The sequence below is a fragment of the Ixodes scapularis genome, unplaced genomic scaffold, assembly GCF_016920785.2.
Source record: "Ixodes scapularis isolate PalLabHiFi unplaced genomic scaffold, ASM1692078v2 PGA_scaffold2__306_contigs__length_199485367, whole genome shotgun sequence".
Classification (NCBI taxonomy): Eukaryota; Metazoa; Arthropoda; class Arachnida; order Ixodida; family Ixodidae; genus Ixodes; species Ixodes scapularis.
In genome coordinates, this window is record NW_024609857.1 from 130,485,122 (window position 1) to 130,506,344 (window position 21,223).

At 47.9% G+C, this 21,223-nt stretch overlaps 1 protein-coding gene across 1 annotated transcript; it reads right to left on the reverse strand.

Moving 5' to 3' along the window:
* Positions 1–313: 313 nt before the first annotated feature.
* On the reverse strand, positions 314–4,434 carry LOC115329106. Its single transcript, XM_029990589.3, has 2 exons — positions 4,119–4,434; positions 314–3,941 (listed from the first exon to the last, which is right to left on the reverse strand). Exons 1-2 carry the CDS (start codon positions 4,269–4,271, stop codon positions 918–920), a joined length of 3,177 nt encoding a protein of 1,058 aa, XP_029846449.2. The 5' UTR covers positions 4,272–4,434; the 3' UTR covers positions 314–917.
* Positions 4,435–21,223: the final 16,789 nt, after the last annotated feature.

Sequence of the window (21,223 nt, forward strand, 5' to 3'; positions counted from 1 at the left end):
TGGCAGCGCAGTTTCTTCTAAGGAATTCAGACCCACACCGAACTAGCCACACCTAAATTGCGACGATGCGCTATTGCACCGAAGGAGTCTTTCGACGTCGTCCTCTTTGAATCTGCATGTGCAATCAATTGCTCAACCCTTTATCTGCACCAATCTCCAAAAGGAAAACATCTTTCCTCCCTCTTTCTTATCTTAAAAATGATGTACAAAAGTGCAACCACCCCCAAAATTCAGCACCTCGAGTGGAGCTGAGGGAGCGTAAACCCCCGTGCACTCTTTTTTTTTTTTTGGGGGGGGGGGGGGGGGGGGGGGGGGGGGGGAGGAAAACATCATTTTTTTAACACCAAAGGGAAAAAGCTTATCTGCAAGTTTTGATGTTGGAGATAAATAAAGAATGATCGCTGCTTGGATAAAGTGATCAATTGCAGGCGTACAAAGACGTCGGTAGACAAGATTTATGGAACAACCTATCGTGAATTTGGTTCGGCCCACTCGGCGTGGAGTGGCCAAAAAAAACTGCTGTGAAATGGTCCCAAAATGGCAGTGCGCTACCCAAGACGGATTTTTTGTACTGAGGAATCCTATCTAGTGATGCATACATGTTGCAGCATATATTTTGAATCACAAAATTTGTTGTCTGAAAGAGCAAGTAGGAATGACTGCCAGCAGGGAGAGGCGACATCACAAGAAATAAAGGAACTGCTTGGAGAGGCACCATCGTAGCAACAACCTGAATCGTAAAGGAAAAACAGGTTTTTATGGTCTAGATTTGAGGTATGAAAACCTGTAAAGAATAGTTATTTAGAGATGTCAGTTAGCGTGGAGCACACTAAGTTTTCGTGGAACTAAGGAAATGAATATTTACACAAGTAGGTACTATGATGGTCTCTGCATCTTACAGTACTTAATTCAAGTTCTTAATTTACATCGACACGAGTTAGCACCACCAAGAGTGCTTTCTTGTTCATCCTGCAGAAGAAGTTCTTCAGCAAAATGCTTGTGCTGCACCATAACACATGCCTCAGCACGAATTCAGCAGTGTGTCCGTCTTCGCAGACGTCGAAGTCCGAAGACTCCCCGTTGGTTAGGAGATCCACCGTGAGGTCGGTGACAAGCTGGCGCTGGTTCGGCATTTTCAGAAACTCGGCCTGCTTCGACAGTTCCTGAGCGACAATGTAGCTGTGTGCAACAGCGTTTATAGCAAACATTGTTGGAAAAAGACCTTTTCCGCCCAATTCCTTGACAAGCTTGAAGTGTTGCTGCGCAACAGAAATGGTGATCGCCTTGTTTACCGACAATACTGGTCTGCACTTTACACAGTTCAGCCTTTCCAGGGTGGCATGGACTGCATATCCAGCCACGTAGACAAGAACCGGGAGGGTGTCTTCCAACTTTGACAGAGCCTCTCCGGTCACCCCTACGGTGTTGCCAGGGTGGAACGTGTGTTCTCGCTTGTGGAGGTCTTCCCATTGCTCATCTCCTTCATTTTCTGTTTCGCAGGCCGCAGCGACTGTCGGCAGACTGTCTTGTGGCTGTAATTCACCTTCATCCTCATGAAACTGCCTTATGGAGTTGTGATATCGGGGGCCGGCCGGGCGTTTCGAGTTTCCAAAGCGCTCTTCCAAGTTGTCGGTCTGAATCTTCCCCAGAAGGATGAAAGACAGCTTGAGCTCGGTGAAGCAGTACCTGGCGACCTCCACCAATGCATGAGTCGTGTGCTGGAGAGCAGCGTGGGTATCGCTGGTCAGCGTCCCACTGTCAAGGTCCTTGCCCTTCCATTCGTCCAGCCAGTCCAGGAACTTGTAGAGGAAATCCACCTTGGGATCGTCCTCCGAAGGAAACACTGGTTCTTGGAACTGGTCTCTTAATGCCGTTCCCGTGTCTGGAGCTTTGACATTCACGATTCTCCACCACTTCACTATGATTTCGATGAAACTGGCTGTCTCCTCAAAGAACCGCAGGTTGTGCTTCGCTCCGAGGGCACGAAGGACCTTTGGCAGCGAGTCGTTGAAGATCTGCAAAGCCAATTTCACATTCTCCCTTTCAGTGTTCACCGGACACAGGGCTTCCCTTGATAGACTGTAGCCATACTTCACCAGTTGGTAGTTCTCCAAGTTGTACAGATCTCTGATGGTTGCAAAAGATGCGGACAGCACACGCTGCACACGTGTTGGCTCGGCGTAGAACTCGGGAAAATAGAAGCAAAGTAGGTCATTGCTTTGGTCGAGCCAACTGTTACGAATGCACTTGAGTATGTTAACAGGATCTATCACAAAGAAAAGCGGTCTTGCAGGATCAGACGGGTGCGGATAGACAATTCCTTCATTTGGCGGCGATGTGAAGTGAGACATTGCGTCTCTATTGACGGAGCTGCCATCGTTTACGACACATGCAACCCTGTACCCAATCTTCTCCAGCCCACAAATCAAGTCAATCAGTAACTTGTGCAGAAACTGTGCGTCGGCCCGTTGCATGGGAACAATGTGCGCAACTTCCTTGAATTGGCACGTGAGGCTTTGCACTGTAAAAACAAGCACACTGCTGGCGACTTCCGGGGAGTTAAGAGCTACATCAGTAGTGCTGCCTCCTTTGTAATCAAGGAAAGGTTTAATGTGGACCTCATCTACCATGACGGTCACAAGGCGTTGCTTATCGTCCAGATCAGAGATCCTCTTTGCCACATACCTGAGGAACGTTGTACTTTGAGGCAAAAGCTGGGGATTCATCCCGAAGGACAGGCATACCGACCTGATGATCATCGGGTGAGGCAGACTAATGTTGCCGGAGCTGCAGATGTACTTGTATGCATGAGGTGATATTGTGAAGAGGATGCAGGAGAACACCATGAAGTCAACTGAGTAACGCCTTCGCTCTTTTTTGGTTGACAGTAGATTGAACTGCTCTCTGAGGAACTGGATGGCAGCGGCCTTGTCTTCTGTCGGTGTTGCGGTCGACTTGCCAGGCAGCAGATGAACAGCCTCACCAATGTCTTCATCTAAACTGTCAGACGTGGAGCTGAGGCTGCTGTCCCAATTCTCTATGCTCTTAAGGAGCTCCATCAATGCCCTCTTGCTCTTCACGGCGGTTGGAATGCACAGACTGGATCCTAGCCTGGTGACCGGCGTCTTAGCGACATGGCAGGTAAGAGTGAGGTCCGTTTTCAGCACAACAGAGTACTTGATCCATGGTGCTTCATCTTCGACAATGTGCACCAAAAGGAGGCGTGCACTGCCTTCAACAGCGTGCCAGAATGTGGAACACTGTTTATTTCTCACATGGTCGGCTAGATCTTTTAAATCAAGGATTTTGTCTGCTTCTTCAAGGGACTCGTTAATTGCTCTTTGGATGTCATGAGAATCCCGGCTCGTATGCCTTGGACGCTTTTGTCTCCAGTTAGGGTCTTTCTCATTGAGCATCCCGTCTGCGTCTTCCTCGCTGCTAGACATGTTCACATCTGGTTGCATGTAATCGGAATCTGAACTCTCTTGCCTTGGACGGCTTTTCCTCGGATGCCTTCGTCCTGCATCTTGGTCTTTTACACTGCCCTTCCCATTTGTTTCTTCCTGACTGCAAGATGTCTTACGTGCAGTCTCGATGGGGTCTTCGTCGTGCATTGCATCGACATACTGACGTTTTTGCCTTGGCCGCAGTTGCCTTTTGTCCGTTACGCTTAAGTTTCTGTCAGTTTCCCCCTCACTGCGAACCGCCTCGAGCACATTATCAATGGACTCTGCGACCGCTTTCTCTCTTGCAGCAGCACCTAGACGCTTTCGCCGTGAACGAGCTTTCCTGGAGTTTAGGTCCTCAGAAAACTTGGATGGAACTGCTTTCGGGCGAAGGCGGGCTGTCAACAACGGCACCGTAATCACGCGCCCGGTAGCAAAGTCTGTATGTGTACTCTCCCGAAGGATGTCGCTCTCCGTGAAATGAAGTTCGCAGACCTAAAAAGAGAGAGAGAGAGAGAGAAAAGAAAATGGTTTTTGAGTTGATGAGAGCTAGCTGTCAGTATGCGAGATCAAACGGCAGGCGAAGATTCCCATTCGAGAAGAGACTTCATTGCTACTTGTTTCGCAGCCTGTTACACACGCAACCATTGTAAAATACAGGAAGATTCTCACCGTGGAGCACTTTAAAGGAACGAAATCTTTTTGCGGTATAGCCCGTATCCACGCTGCCCGCAACTCTTGGTCATGGGGAAACTTAAAGACGCGCGCCTTGGTTTCCCGCGTGTAGTTGCCACGACACCCAGGCACGCTGCACTTCAACGGCATGTTCGGGTCAACTGTATCGCCGCGGAGACGCCCAGGGAACTCATGAACACTACGACTGCAAGTTCGCAACAAGAAACGTGAACACAAAAGTTACTGACAGGCAGCGAGCAGCGGTTGCACTAGTGGTCAACGCAGTGAACGCGTCTGTGTGGATGGCTAAATCGCTAAATATTAAATAGACAATGGCTACATCCGCTGTAACCGGTGAAAGCTTGCGCCATCTAGCTGGTCATTCTGTTACTCACTGCTATAAATTGATTTCACTTTACACCTTGCATCTGTCACCGGGTCGTGGAGAAATAATCACCGAGAGGACCATTTGGGGGTTCATGCAAAACAACAGAATGACCAAGAATAACGGCAAACGTAGCTACCTCCTTGTTCCCTGCCGGAAATTTGAATCCCGTTCAAACTAACAAAGCCACCTAGACGAAAATGGGAATTCCCGACCTTTGTCCCCTTCGAAATAACGAGGTCTTCTTGAGGGACAGTGCTTATCCAAGCATTCCGTAGCACTTCATCCTTGGGAAAGCCGAACACCTTTACTTTGGGCCCTGTATCTGCTGTATCACTCCTGAGAACGTCCTCTGCTGGTCGAGACGCCTTCGTCCCGACGAAGACGTCGTCACGTCGTCGGGAAAGATGTCTTGAGGACGTTTTCAAGTTCCCTTGTTTAGGAAGTCCAAGAAAGTCTTCTCGCGAATGATTCTCAATTGTTTTCAATAGTGTAAACGGTTTCCGTGGCGGGAGGTGAAAACGAAACCAGAATGAGTACGAAACTGAGACTTCTTAAAATTATTTTTACTGAAAATCATAATAAAAAGAAAAACTTCACTGCAAACTAAGTCACCTTAAAATTATTTTATGGTATAAAAATGTGTATCGTGTTAGCGTTTGATAGATATCATACCTCGATCTTGTAAAAGCAAATGAATCTTGGAACGAAGTACAGGCTACGCGGGAAATAGAAAATGGCTTTTTTTCGACCACTGGACTTGGGAATGACAGAAAACGATAAAGAAGGTAAGCAGTTGTTATATTTGCTTTCATATTTCGACTGCCATTACTCAAGGAAAGGTTTGAACTAGGGGTGTCGCAAACTTTTATCGAACCGGATTCTTAGGTCGAACATTTGGGGTTCGACTGGGTCGAACCGGTTCAACGAACCTTCGAACTTTTCACCAGATTGGACCGGTTTGACTTTGTGGACATTGTGGCCAGACCTTGACACAGGCATGTCTAGGTCTGGAGAAATTTTTTTTTTTTTTTATGCAATGGGTTATTTGATTTTATGAACAGTTGCAATTAAAAGAAACCAATTCAAATCACTGAAGAAGTTAATAACTTAATTTTTTGTACTGTATTAACTGAAATAACCAATCAGCGCTGCCCTTAATTCATCCCTTAGCCATCACCATCCAGTCCGAAGCCAACTGGCCAGCCTGTCGCGCATGCGCACACGAGTCGAACCTCAATACGCCTCGCAAGTGGGCTCATTTTCGTCTTCTGCGCATGATAAAGGAAGTAGCGGCCACGTCAGAACGCCGAGCCCTGATTGGCTGATCGCGTACCCCTATCTCAGCATCGTCTGCTCCTTTGCAACGTCGTCTGCTCGCAACGTCATCTGCGCCTGTCTTACCTTTCCTGCGACTTTCGGGGCGAACTCGACTTCGCCTTTAAGAGAGGGCAGACGAAATAACTCAAGCGGTACGTTGTTTTTGTCTAAAACTAGCAGACGCGCATCAAGGAGGGAAGTCAAAGGACTCACTGGCGAGGTGTCCCGGGGCGCCGAGGTTTGTTTGTTTAGAACCGAGAGTGAGCGTGTTAGTGTCCGCAAGTTCCCTCCCAAATACTTTTTCCCTCCATTCGTGTGCGGGGAGTCCCCTCACTCTTTAACGGCGTCGGCGGGTTGGCGCAGTTAACGTCGTCTGCTTTACGTCTGCTAGTCAAAGCGATGGCTGCTTTACCTTTTCTGCGTCTGTCGGAGATTCACCGCTTTTTCACCGGCGAGAGTCACCGTTGCCTCGGGAAGCAAGGAGATAACAAGAGGAAGAAATTGACCTCTTAATCTAAAATTGAGGTCAGCGATCAAAGTATAATACGGGAAGGGTTCACAAGGGTCGTGCGGGCATATTCCATTCAGCACGCCAGCCGGTCGTGGGCAGACGGTCGCCAAGTCGCGGAGCGCCTGCTAGGCCTAACTGCCCAGCTCGTTTGGTCGCGTTCGGTGGAATCGAGGCCGTTGGAGCTTTTCCTGGGTGTTTGTGGATCCAGCGTTCTTGTTCGTCGTGGTCTGTTTCAAGTACTTCTTAATTTTTTCTTGCTGCTTGAAGTCGGGACGCGTCAGAAGCTCAGGTAGAAAAATAAACGTCCGTGGGTCGTCGCGACCGCGACGCTGTCGGCCATGCTGATCTGATCGTAAGAAGTGCGTAAGACAGCTTCGGAGGTGCCGTAGTATTTCGTCGTAACCTGCGCAAAACTTACGAAAATTTAGTTTCGTGAATACGAATTTGTTCTTAAGTTTTGTCTTACGCACAATTTTGGCGTAAGGTCGTTTTGTGAATCTGGCCTCTGCGCTTCCGTAAGTCGCAGGAAAGGTAAGACAGACGCAGACGGCGTTGCGAGCAGACGACGTTGCAAAAGAGCAGACGACGCTCAGATAGGGGGGTCGCGATCAGCCAATCAGGGCTCGGCGTTCTGACGTCACCGCTACCCCCTGCGCAAGAAGCAGACGAACTTGCCCTCCGCATACAAGGTTCATCGAACTTTCCACTAAAAGTTAGAAAAAGTCGAACCTGGTCGAACTCGAACCTCGGCCGACTCGCGACACCCCTATTTTGAACTTTAGGTGAAGGTGCGAAATAAACAGTAACATGGCGGAAGAGAGGCACTCACTTGATCGAATGACGTTTTAGCGAACGCCCACGTTTCACCGAATGACGCTTTAGCGAATAGTCGGACGCCGCGAAGCGGCGTTTTCGGGTGGTCCAAATGGGTTCACATTTTTGTAATGAGCCGCCGCAGACTGTCGCCACGAAGCGGCGTAAGCGCAGCGCGGCGGATGGGTTAACGCGCACCCCCTTTATTCGCTAAAATGTTGATTCGCTCAAATGTCGCTGTTCGCTAAAACGTCATTCCTTCATGTGATATGGACCCGCTGCTTGCTGGTGTTAAGGGATTGTTGATGACGTGGGTAAAGGTTCGAGCGATCTAAATGTTGATGAAGGAGAGAGTTCTGCTGATGGCGGAGGAGAGAGTTCCGCTGATGAGGAACGCGGCACTGGTTTGTGAGTTGAATCAGTGCTCCTGTCGAAATGGCAATAACATATCGCCGAAGAAAATGCCATTTTGAGAGCCTGCGCTAGGTAGAAAGCGCAGACGCAGTTGAAAGCTCAGACTTGGAAGACTGCTTGGAGTTTCAAAAGGGAACTCCGGGAATGGGCAATTCATCATTCTGCCTCCCACGGGTCCATTGAGCGAATGACGTTTTAGCGAACAGCGACATTTGAGCGAATAAACGTTTTAGCGAAGAACGGGGGCGAGTGTTAACCCAAACCCCCGCGCTACGCTTATGCCGCTTCGCGGCGGCAGTCTGCGGTGGCTTATGGAGCCTTTATGTGTGCTTTGCTAGGGTGATGCCACCCTTTGTAATACCACTCGCCGACAAACCAGCAGCCATTTTGGTTCTCGGAGATAATCCGTGGGGCTTAACCCTCCCGGAAACAAGCAGCTTATCTCACAAGTTCGGAGCAGCGTTGTGGAACCCACGGAGGGAGGATTAGCATTTTCCCCCTCGGATGGCAGGACCGATGGACCCAAAGGCCACTTTCTAACGCACGAGGAAACAACGAGAGGAACAAAATGGCGGTGGAAGAGGGTGTGGGAAAGGGAAACAGGCAGTTGGCATCACTCTATGCGAAGCGCACATGAAGGCACCCTACGGTGGCTCATTACAAAAAATCCACTTGGCTTACCCGTAAACGCCGCTTCGCGGCGGCCAACTATTTGCTAAAGTGTCTTTCAGTGCGGCGTTCACTAGAACGTCATTTGATCAAGTGAGTGTCTCCATTCTCCCCACAGAATTAACACCGCTCTTTGAGGCGTTCTGCACAGTCACGCTTTTATCGGCACCTCTGAGCAGTCATGGGCATGTTATCAGTAAAAAGTAACAGTGTTACAGTTACCTAGGGGGGAAAGGAACTGTTACAGTTACAGTTACCTAGGGGGGAAAGTAGCTGTTACAGTTACAGTTACCGGCTTCAAAAAGTAACGTGTTACAGTTACAGTTACTGCAAAAGCAGTAACGCCGTTACTTTCTTGTTACAGTACAAAAATTGGACACAATAAATTACAAACCAAAACAGTATTGTTTTACTTGTTACAGTATAGTGAAAGGAAAGGTAAACAGAAATTAGAAGAATTTAAACCCGAAGGGTGTTTCTTTTTTGCGTCATTCGCCGTTTCAGCATTTTGATGCGCATAATTATTTTTTTTGCAATATTCGTTATAATTTGGAATCAATTGTTTTTAAAAATTGGCATCGGCACACGTCAGTGAAAGTTTTCGTGAATTTTTCACTCCGAAACGAATGGGGACACAGATCGCATAATTACCTTATGAGATATACTCGGAAGCAGAGCTAAACGTAGCAGGTCAAACAGCTTCGCAAGAATATATGGGGAAAGGGGACAAAGTGAGGCCTTCTGGCGCTCTACGAGTGTACGACGACCACCTCTGTGTCCGAAACGCCAACGGTGGAAGACCAGTCCGCACGCATAAAAAAACATCGCTTCAACTGTAGCACTGCATTCATTCCACAATAAAGTGTCCCTCCATTGGGGCGTTTCTTGAGGCTATCTACGAAAAAGACAATTACACTTGAACCTTGCCTTCGTGTTTACTTGAGCGGCTTCGAAGAGAATGAATAAGTCAAACAAGCGCCGGCTTTCTGCACAATATGGGGACGGCTTCCTTGAAAACTAATAGGGAGGAGGAAATGGCGAGTGGCTGAGTGTAGCACGGACATACCCGACAAAGGGGAAGGGAGAGGGGGGTAGGGGGAGGGGGGGGTTCGGAAACAGCCCAGACGCGAACATTCGAGACGTTTCGCACGACCACCGACACCCGCAGATGGTCCCACAAGAAAAGAGTGAGCCAAAGTCGGTTTCGTGCTGCCGCATCCGTCGTCAATTCTCGATTGCAAGCGAAACCATGCAATTCTTTGTTTGTTTAATGCATGGCCACGCTTCTTTTTTTTGTCAACGAGGAGTTTTAGGAAAAATACTTCAAGATGGGAATTTCACCATGTCCGCGGAAGTAGGTTCTAATTTATACAGTAAAAAAAAGTAACTTTAACGGCCTAAACAGTTACAGTTACCCAATAAAAAAGTAGCAGTGTTACAGTTCCAAGTATCAAAGAGTAATGCGTTATAGGTAAAAGTTACAGAGAAAAAGTAACTAGTTACCGGTAATGCATTACTAGTAACTAGTAGTTACTGCCCAAGACTGCCTCTGAGCCCTGCAAGAACGCTGTTGGAAACGCCGCGGAAAACTATGCGTATCAAAAACATGGCCTCTGGCAAATTCTGCCCCTTCCTTTTGACTGCTGGTTTGGAGGAACTTCTGCGTAGCGATTCCCTGCTACCATATCATGTCCTCTTGAACTTCGGGAGGCACTCACTTGATCGAATGGTGTTTTAAAGAACACCCACATTTCACCAAATGACACTTTAGCGAATAGTCGGCTGCCGTGAAACGCAGGGGTTTCCCCAAGAGTTGAGATTAAGGGGGGGTGTCTAAATTTTTAGGGGGGGAGGGGGCATTGAGAATAAAGGAGTAGTTTCGAATTAAGGGGGTGACTTCAGAAAAACAAGGGGGTATTTACACCCCCCTAGGGGGTGTGTAGGGAAATCACTGGCGAAGCAGCGTTTATGGGTGGACCAAGTGGGTTCACATTTTTGTAATGAGTCGCTGCGGAAGGTCGCCGCAAAGCAGCGTAAGCGCAGCACTGGGGGTGAGTTAACGCGCGCCCCTGTTCTTCGCTAAAATGTCGATTCGCTCAGATGTCGCTGTTCGCTAAAACGTCATCCACTCATGTGATATGGAACTCAAGTCACTGTTGCATTTGGTTCCTTTCTAGATTTTAACAAACAAGGTCAAGGAAGCATCACAATAAGGCACAGGGGGCATTGGGGCACACAAGAAGTGAAGTTTCCAGTGGTGAGGTTATGTTTAAGTAGGATTAGACTTGTGACAAGAAGTTTTGCTGTAGGTACATAGAGTTAATGCTTTCTTTCTAGATTTTGAGGAACATCATTCATATTTTACACACCATCAGGCTAGTATTCTATGCAACTAGACACCATTTTGGAAAATCCTGAACACCAGTAGCAGTGAACAGGCCAAATGATGAAATCCTTGACGGACCTTTTGACAATGTGGATGACTTTCTGGCTTTTAACAGGAAATTAAAGACATGCCAAGCTACCAAGGAAAGACTGGCGAGTTCTATAGCATTGTTGAGTTTTATGGCATTGTTCTATTCATTGTTTTGTTGCTAAACCACAGGCCTTGTTTGAGCTCAGTAACTGCAACGGTTATTGCAGATCAATCAGCTGGCAGGGGTTGGAGGCTCTTCAGTGGGCAATAACACACATGGTGTACTAGAACAGCTGATGACCCCGAAGGGGGCCGTCAAATTCAGCTGGCTGGGTCAAAGAGTAATGAAGAAGTTTGAAGAGCTCGAGAACCCGGATGTCATCGACAGTAGGTGCTGTTATTAGGGCTGTATGCTACAATAGAGGTTATACTGAGACAAAAAAATAACTGTGGTGATTTCTGGTGTTGCCAGTGCCTTAGCACGTTGGTCCCTCTTCAAACTGATCCCTTACTCATTGATTCACATGACAAGATTTACTTTAAAAATCTTTGATTTTTGGTACAGTGACCTCTTTTCCAACATTGCAGTGTTTGTTTCTTTATTTATGACCAGACAGCTTTTGTTTTCTGTACTGCATGCTGTTGTATTTAATGTTTTTGTTCTTTTTTAATAGTTTGCTTTATTATACATTTGTGCAGCCGCAAAGTTCCCTTTGAAAAAAAAGTGTCGGAAGCTCATTGGCTGTCAGTGCCCACATTGGAATTACCCAATGTGGGTGCTGACAGCTAATGCAGCCGTCAGGGATTTGCCTGCAAGCACCTCAGCTTTTAGGCCGGCCGCAGATATAGCTCAGCGGGTGCCTGCCCGTGTTGGAGGTCATTTTAACATTTTGGAACGGGTGCTGGTAGCAGAGCAAGATTTGCGGATGGGTCACCTTAGTTGTGACCAAGAGAGGAAGGTTGAAAAGCACGCTCTCCACCTGGAAATCATGGTGGCCAAACACAAAATTAAGCAACGAAGGCATAGGTTGGGGGGGGGGGGGGGGGAAGGTACAGAAGCTTTGCAGCGAAAATAAGCTAGTGATGCCAAAAATTTATGAGCTGGAGAAAGAAACAGGAAAAGGCACTCTATTTTAACATTTTTTGTTTCTTTCACATTTTCTCGAAAGTCCATATTCTGCAAGATATTTGTGTCATTGACATGTACACAGAGATGTGGCGTATTAGAAAGGCGTCAGCACCCCAATCCACGGACTGGAACAGAAGCTTTGTATGCGACACAAAGTCTTCGGAAGGTGCTTTTTCTTAAGAATTGCTGGTGCGGCCTGACACTTCCAAAGCATGTGCTCGTGCTTGCAGTTTTCATTCCAGTCGGAGCTAAACATTATGTGGTTGCAAATACGCTGGTCAAATTACATGAAATGTTTGGCAATTGGATTGCTCCTTGCGTTCGTCCTGGCGTCTGCAGGAGGTGGAGGTGCTGCTTGCCCGAGTTTTCGGCGACGGCGCCTTGGAGGAGGAGGCAAGGGCACGGTCGGTGGACAAGGGTCTAAAAGCTGCCTTCCCATGTTGTGAAGTGCCACACAGACTGTAATAATTATTTGTAGATCGCTCCGACTTGTGTTGAGAACAAACATTTTGAAGCAACCTGAGACTGAGGAAATACAGAAGTTGACACCAAGATATGGAGAACGTCTTAAAAACAGGTAAAGTTTTCTTGCAGACAGAACCCTAGGTTTGACAAACTGAAGGAAAGGGAAAGACCCTTCTCCACTCTCACCAGCCCTCGTTTGACATAAAGGAATGAAACAACATTGGGCCCTCCACAATGGAAATCATTGCTCTATGCCATTTCTTTGGTGGCAATATGAGTTCATCAAATGGCATTTCATCGACAGATTGTTTCATTGACAAATTGTTTCGAAAGCTCAGATTAGCTTTTTTCTGTAATAAGCTGCACGAGACTGTCGCCGTGAAGCGGCGTGTATGGGGCGGTCAGGTGGATTATTATATTTGAAATGAGCCGCCACGAGGCGGCATGAATGCAGGCGGTGGCGGGGGTAGGGGGGAGGGGGGTGAATCTACAATCCAGTGATACACGTGTGAAAAAATGTCCCTACAGCGTGCAATTCGCATAACGAGTGTCGATGAAACGATTCTGTCGACAAAACGTGTGTCTACAAAACGAGTTTCGACAAATGATAGGGACCTGTGCTCACGTCGTCTACCACATAACTCGGCGGACATGCACTCTGCAAGGGCTCAAGTGCAGTCTGCTCCACAGTCTTCGTTATGTTCAACAAGCTCTGCAACACCGCATCCACAGCCTGCGTTTTAACACAGGAAATGGCACGTTTCACGGAAATGTGTTTTGTAAGCATTAGTAGAAGGACAAGTCCACTAGACTGTCCAGCTCAAGCAGCTTTAGCTGTTTTGCAGCGGTTGTCCAGCACAAATTGAGCGTGTCGTGTTAAATTTTTGCTGGACAAAGAAAGTGCGTTCACGAGTTACTTCTTAATATAAAATTCCCTCTGGAGTTCTGTGCTGCAAATAGCTGTACGTGTTTGACACTTTCATGGTAGATCATTTCTTGCCTACCTGCCAGAATTGATTGTTGCAGTCGCCTGCGGTGGTGACTGCAGGAAGCTTTCGAGACAAAAGGACCGTCCATATCACTACAGTAAAATCTCGTTAATTCGTATCTCATGGGGCCGGCAAAAATGTCTGAATTATCCGAAAGTTGAAATATCGAAAGGACAAAGAAAATTGCGCGAAAATGTTTCCCTGTGACATGCCTTTATTTTGAGAAGAAATCTGTTATTGCCGCCTGCTTTCTGGACGGCATTTGGGCAGAGATTACAACTTTCCTTAGCGCGGTCAGGTGCTCACCGCACTCGCACTGTCAGAGCTATGCATCTTGTGCGCTGAGGATTTACAACAGCAAGGCTTCTTCTAGTTTCGGGTGCACCACCTTCCACAGCCGCTATCTTTTTGCGTTGAACTTCTCGCTCTCGAAAACCTGTAGGATCTCGGCCTCAATTTTCACGTACGTGGCCAAAGTGCTTCTCTTGACGTCGTACCCTTCCATCACTTGTTGTCGAGAGCCGCCGTCCTTCAGGGCTTTCAGTATTTCCACTATAGTCGCTAAATTCTTGGCCTGGTACAGGGGTCCATATCACATGAGCGAATGACGTTTTAGCGAACAGCGACATTTGAGCGAATCGACGTTTTAGCGAATAACGAGGCGCGCGTTAACCCATCCGCCACGCTGCGCTTACGCAGCTTCGCGGCGACAGTCAGCGGCGGCTCATTATAAAAATGTGAACCCCCTTGGCCCACCCAAAAAAGCCGCTTCGCAGCGTCCGACTATTAGCTAAAGTGTCATTCGGTGATACGTGGGCGTTCGCTAAAACGTCATTCGATCAGATGAGTGCCTCCCATTTTTCCCGAGCGCGCTGATAGCGAGAGTGCCAGTCTTGTTGCATGTTTCAACGCGGGGGTGGCCGGCGAAAAATTAAGGAATACGATAGCTGTTAAAATGCGGTCTTTAGGATGGGCTGCTTTCTGCCGGCCACCCTGCGTTGAGGCATAAAACGTGACAGTCACTCTTGCTATCGGTGCACTCGGGAACAATAGCGCCGTGTGTCGCGGTTTTGCTGCTCCGGTCGTCGGTGACTTGGACTACTCTTTTTCCGTTGCAGCTGCACTTCTGCTGCTTCCATGCCAGGAGACTAGCGCACCGATGCATGGCAATCCAGAGCAAAACTGGTGCGAAACACTGAGAACTGGAAGAGCAAAGAACCATGGTAAAACTGGAAAAACCATGTGTGCACCTCGGATAGATAGCAGTCATACACTTTAGAACGGACGGTAGCTTGTGCCATATGCCGAATTAACCATAGCGCGCCACATTCCCTCCGAATTAATGTGTGCTTGGTACCATTGACTAATACACACTTTTGAAGGGACCGGATCGGCAGTTTAAATTATCCGAATTTGCGGGGTGTTGAATTAACGAGGTTTTACTGTACGACACTGCACGACAGAAGATGCACTGACCCTTGCTCATGATCATAAACTGTACTCTGTTTCAACAGCTGCGCGGCGCAAATGTAATGTAATGTAATGTAATGTTTTATTTGCTCAGGCTTGCTTGTGTGCGAATCAGCAAGCTGTAGCAACCAATAAGTATCCATACATCCAGCCCGAGCCTTTACATTAGTATTGTTGATCAGGAAGTTTGTTTCGTGCGACCATAGATGAAATATAACTTTTTGCGATTAATGTTTTTCTTAATACGCCTGAGTACGCGAGGTAAAACTCGAAGGCGCCATTGAAAACCTCCATTTGAACACACTTCTCATCTCTTATCTCTACCGCCCCGCAGCACTGCACGAAGTGAAGTTTCCACCCGCTTGCATTCTACTAATATTCAACATCACGTATGCGCATAAAGTTATCCTGCCAATCATGTAGGCACATTCGCTCATACAAACCGTTTTAAGAAAGCAAAAGTCGAGCACTTGTGTGAGGAATGTCGCACCGTTCGCCGGAAGTGCGCCAGACGGGCATGAACCCCTATGCGGAGCGCCAAACGAACGAAATTATTCAAAGCGCATTTGACGGATGCTAATGGCTATAATATTTGTTATGTGTTTGCTTTCTTCCTGAATGAGTGTGCCGAGATAATTTCAGACACACCGTTCAGGCACAGATCTTGGGCGTCAGGAAAAGCTCGTCCAAAAAGGCTTACCGAGGAGTAGGGGACGCTTGTTGGAACCTCAGTCGTAGAAAGCCGATCTCAGTGTTTGCAAAAACTTAATCTTCTATCAGCATACAATTTGAGTGTGAGATATGTGATGACACGAGGAAGACATCATAGTAACTTTTGTGCAGTAGTGAGGTCGAATTTATTACATTTCCTTAAAAGTTTGTGCGCCAACGCTGGACTCAACTTTGATAATCCTGTGAAGATGCGGCTTGCTTTTCGCCCAATGAAGCAACAAGAAGCGGACGTTTGGCAAACAAAATACGTGTAGGGCTCAAGGTGACCAAATTTCAGTTGTAGTTCACTGGTACTAGACGAGATTACTGACATTGAGCTCAAAGATGCACTCGTGGGGTGAGGTAACTAAGCCACGTCTTACTATGTCTGCATACGCACGCACAATATCCGGTGTTGCGGGAACCAAGGAAAGTGCCCCAGTCTTCGTTTTGTATCGCTTGAGAATGAGTGTATTGTACATTTGTAAAAAGTCAGAGAATCAGAAACGCAATCAGCGCGTTCGGTCGCGGCGTGATAGCATGAGATGAACCTGCTCACTCGAAACCGAAACTGAGTGGCCAACTAGTTCCCAGAGTGCACTGCGTGATATTTCGCCGCGATGGGGCGCGTCGGTTTTGGAAAAAGTCTATTGTAGAACGTCTGAAGTTCCACACAAGGATTCGTCAATAAGGAGAAACTGTGAGCGAGTTTATTGCATCTCTGCGGAAGTTGGCGGACTCTTGCGACTTCAAGACGGCGCTCAACGACATGCTTCGAGATCGGCTATTCTGCGGCATCAATAACGACCTCATGCAGACCAGACTTCTGGAAGATGCAGAACTGACTTTTGAGAAAGCGGTCAATGTCATCGTAGCCATGGAAGCCGCGACGAAAGATTCCCAAGCAATCGCGTGCCGGGCTGGGACGACTTCAGCTGTCGAAACCAACCGCCTATCAGAGCAGTCATCTAGACAGTCTCGATGTCGTTACTGCGGAAAGTCACACGGCTCAGCAGCATGTCGTTATGCTAATATGACATGCCACAACTGCAAAAAGGTTGGCCACCTCTCAGCGGTCTGCACAGCAAGATCCTATGACGAGTCAAGCAGCGTCAAGAAAGATGGGAAAGCTGCGCGAGACTATCAGAACTCGTCAGGACGACGGTCGAAAAAGGCGCCATCGGCGGTTACAGTTCACAGCCTCAACGACCCCAATGATCAGGACAGTGACGATGACCCCCAACGTACAACATGTGGCAACTGAAAGCATATGTCTCAGGTTCCTCCAATTATTATAACTGTCAGTATTCAAGGCAAACCAGTTGACATGGAACTCGACACTGGGGCAGGCGTCTCCGTAATGGAAGAAAGAAGTTTACGAGAATTGTTGCCGGATGTGAAGGTTGTCCCCTCCAATGTCGTTCTTAGAGGGTACTCAGGAGAGTTGACACCGGTTCAAGGTTGCGCGAGGTCCTGGTGAAGTACAACGATCGAGAAATTCTTCTTCCTCTGTTCGTCGTTGGCGGAACTTCCCCAACTCTGCTGGGACGAAACTGGATACAAGCTCTGGGTCTACCTGTTGCTGATGTTGTAAATCTACATAATACATCAACAGAGGGTCTTTTCAGCAAATTTCCAGAGGTGTTTTCTGGTGGGCCGGGTCTGCTGAAGAACGTGGAAGCCAAGATTTGCGTGCCAGATGGATCAAGACCCCGGTTCTTCAAGCCACGACCAGTCCCCTTTTCATTGCAAGACCTGGTCACTCAAGAGCTTCAACGACTAGAACAGGAAGGAATTTTGAAGCAAGTCAGGACTTCTGACTGGGCAGCCCCGATTGTCCCGGTACTAAAAAGAGATGGTAGAGTGCGAATCTGTGGAGACTTTAAGGTCACCATAAATGCAGCAGCCCAGGTGGAAACGTACCCGATACCGAGAGTCGAAGAGCTCTGGACGAAGCTTTCCGGAGGCATCAAGTTCTCCAAGTTGGACCTCAAAGATGCTTACCAGCAGGTGGTACTCTCTCCGACCTCAAGGAAGTATGTCACTATCAATAGCCACAAAGGATTGTTTGAGTTCACAAGGCTACCTTTTGGTGTTTCATCAGCGCCAGCAATTTTCCAGCGAGAAATAGAAAACCTGCTTTGTGACCTCAGGCACGTTGTCGTCTACTTTGATGACATCTTACTAACTGGAGTGGATGACTCGGACCACATGAGAAATCTCCGAAAAAGTATTTCAGCGGCTAACAAATGCAGGATTGAAGCTGAAGTTTGAAAAGTGAGAGTTTTTTGCATCAAAGGTAGAGTATTTGGGACACCTGATCGACCACACAGGTCTTCAACCTTCGCCAAGTAAAGTGGAAGCAATTGTAAAGGCACCAACTCCAAAAGACACAAAGCAACTACAAAGTTTTTTGGGCCTGCTTAATTTTTACAGAAGATTTCTACCCAATTTGTCAAGTGTCCTGGAGCCGTTACATCGGCTGCTGGGAAAAGGATCACGCTGGGAGTGGTCAGGAGAGCAAGAATGCACGTCCAAGCGAAGCAAAGAGCTGGTAACTTCTGCTGGTGTCCTTGCACATTACGACCCCACGAAGCACCTTGTGGTAAGCTACGACGCTTCACCCTACGGAATTGGAGCTGTACTGGCGCACAGCAGTTCCATGAGCAAGGAGAAGCCTATTGCGTTCGCATCATGTCGTCTGATGGCAGCAAAACAGAACTACAGCCACCTGGACAAAGAGGCTCTTGCACTCATGTTTGGAATAACAAAATTTCACCAATGTCTCTGGGGTCGACCTTTTGAGGCAGTCACTGACCACAAGCCCCTGCTGGGACTATTAGGCGCTGACAAAGGCATTCCCCCACAGTGTTCACCAAGAATCCAAAGGTGGGCCTTGAAGCTAGCTAGCTACAGCTACACCTTGGTCTATCGTCCTGGAAAAACTCTTGGTCATGCTGATGCGCTGAGTCGCCTACCACTGGTGACTAAGAAATTCACAGTGCCAAGGCCCGCAGATGTTTTCATGTTGGAACATGACTACAAAATTCTCTCCCCAGAAGATATTGCGACAGCTACGGGACGAGATCCGGTGTTGTCGAAAATATGAGGTGCTATGGGCCGGTTCAACTTTTCCCGCTACACCAGAGTGGCAACCCTACGCTAGAAAAACGCAGGAGCTCAGCGTGCAAGACAATTGCGTGCTATGGGGTACGAGAGTAGTAGTTCCGAAAATCCTAACAGGAAGTGTGCTGGATCTCCTGCATGAGGGACACCCAGGAATCACCAAAATGAAGACGGTGGCAAGAAGTCACGTTTGGTGGTATGGCATTGACGGAGACATTAAGGTCAAGGTCAACAGCTGTTCTGTGTGTCAGGAACACCAGCGAGCACCACAACCAGTGGCAACGACACCTTGGCCATTTCCCGAAAAAGCTTGGTCATGCCTTCATATAGATTTGGGGGACCATTTCAAGGACAATATTTCTTAATCCTTGTAGATGCTTATTCCAAGTGGCTCGAGGTGATGGTCGTTCCCTCACCTTCGGCGGAGGCAACGGTGAATTGTCTTCGATCAATATTTGCCACGCACGGATTGCCTGACCTGATCGTGAGTGACAACGGACCAGCCTTCACAAGTTCTGTATTTCAGAAATTCCTGAAGAACGGAATTCGTGGTATGAGGATCCCCCCATATCACCCGGCATCTAATGGGGCTGCGGAGAGAGCCGTTCGAACAATCAAGAACAAACTCAAGAAAGCTTCTTCGGGAGATTTTCAGACAAAGATTTCACGAGCCCTTCTGCAGTATCGCACAACCTCACGAGATCACTGGACCTGCGGAGGTCCTAATGGGACGGAAACCTAAAACTGCAATGGACTTGCTGCATCCTGATTTCCGTTCTAAGGTCGTACTAAAACAACTGAAACAGAAGCAACGTTGTGATCATGGAGCTAGACGACAGCCACTGCTGCAAATGGGTGACAGCGTTTGGGCAAAGAACTTCTGACCAGGGCCTGACTGGATCCCTGCGCCCGTAGTGCACCCAGCAAGCGCATCATCATCACAGGTCGTTCTAGATGACGGCACATGTTGGCATCGCCACGGTGACCACCAGCGACAGAGAGTTTGTCCCGCTTCGGAACAATTAAGGGACATCTGGTAACCAGTTGCCAGAATTGCCATTAATGGACGTTACATTACCCGGATCTTCTGCGCCGACATTCCCGAGAAATCCAACAGCGTCGTCTGTACCTCCGGTACCACCGCCTGTACCTGCGGTGCCAGCATCCCCGCAATGTTCCACACCCGAGCTTCAAGCTCCATTGGCCAGCCCTAGCCAAAGGGAAGCTTCCCTTATTGGATCGACCAGTTATAATGTTGAAGCGAGCTCAAAAGTGAGAAGATCCACGAGAGTTAAGAAGCCAGTGTCGCGCTATGAGCCATAGCGAACCAGGGGTAAACGTGTGTTATGTATCAAGGTGCGGAGCAACGGTGTGAGTAAAGACGACGATGGCGGTGCTCGGGCAGTCCGAGCCGAGGCTGATAGCCAGCCATATATCACAGTCCCTCTTATCTCAAAAATGATTTAGAGGAATGCAACTACCCCCAAAATTCAGCATCTTGAATGGATTATGGAACCATCTAGTGTAGGCAGTGTAAACCCGTCACTCTTTTTTAAGGGGGAGGGGATACATACTTTTTAGGGGCGAAGCTCTTTAGGGTCTAGCCTTGTCCATCCGTCTGGCGTCCGTGCTCACATCGATTGCACTGCCTCCATGATCGGCTCACTTTAAAAAAAAACAACATGCGCCCGCACGGGAGTTCAAACTCATGACCGCTTGCTTACGAGACAGACGTCTTAACCACTACGCTACACTCCAACGTTGCATGTAGCCGCTCAACGTCTATACAGGAGAGGGTGCTGCGGTCAAATGCGTATATAATCGCGTTAGACATTGCATGCATTGGCTCAACGTTTATAGACGAGAGGGCGCTGCGGTCAAATGCTCAACTGCGTATATAACCACGATCCATACCACACATTCTCTTCCTGACATGGACCATTGACTTAAGTGGTGGAGATGCATTCCCACGGCTTCTAGCAAATCCAAGCTGATCCGCCAGAAGAACCACTGGCTCTGCATTTCACTGACCATAAAGCAGCAATAATGAAGTCGAAACACAACCCGGAACTCAGCACTACCTATGAGCAATAAAAAAAAATCAGCACTACCTATGAACAATAAAATCAGTATCATCAGCACCACCAGAGCTTTGCCCCAATCAATATCATTCACCACGTGGAGATGTGGCCTCTTTTTTAGATTGCAGCTCTTAGGCGCCCGTTTCCGGCTTGAGCGGTGTCGGCGTAACCGGGCGGTGCATTATGGGAAACGCCCCATAATGCACCGCGCTGAAATGTTGCGAGTGACGCTTCGGTGGAAGTCGCATGCCTAAACGTTATGTCACATTTTGATGGAAGTCACGTGCCAAAACGTTGCACGACATTTCGGCACCGCGCTGAAACGTCGCGTGATGATGCTTGTTTCGCGTTTGAAAAAAGGAGGGGAAGAGGAGAGGGTACAGATGAGGGGCATACGCTCTCCTCCTCCTCCTCAGGAGCTGTGCTCTAAATCGGCGTTACAGGAAGTTGTAAACGTCTCATTTTTAACACCAAAGAGAAAAGGCTTATCTGCAAGTTTTGATGTTGGAGATAAACAAAAAATGATCGCTGCTTGGATGAAGTGATCAATTGCAGGCATAGGAAAATATTGGTAGACAAGAAATTCTTACGTAACAACCTATC

Excerpts from the sequence above, each read along its gene's own strand:
- LOC115329106 (XM_029990589.3), bottom strand. The coding sequence starts at position 4,271 with ATGCCGTTGAAGTGCAGCGTGCCTGGGTGTCGTGGCAACTACACGCGG. Across the intron at positions 3,942-4,118 it reads TTCCTTTAAAGTGCTCCACG|GTCTGCGAACTTCATTTCAC; the intron begins GTGAGAATCTTC and ends CTCTCTTTTTAG.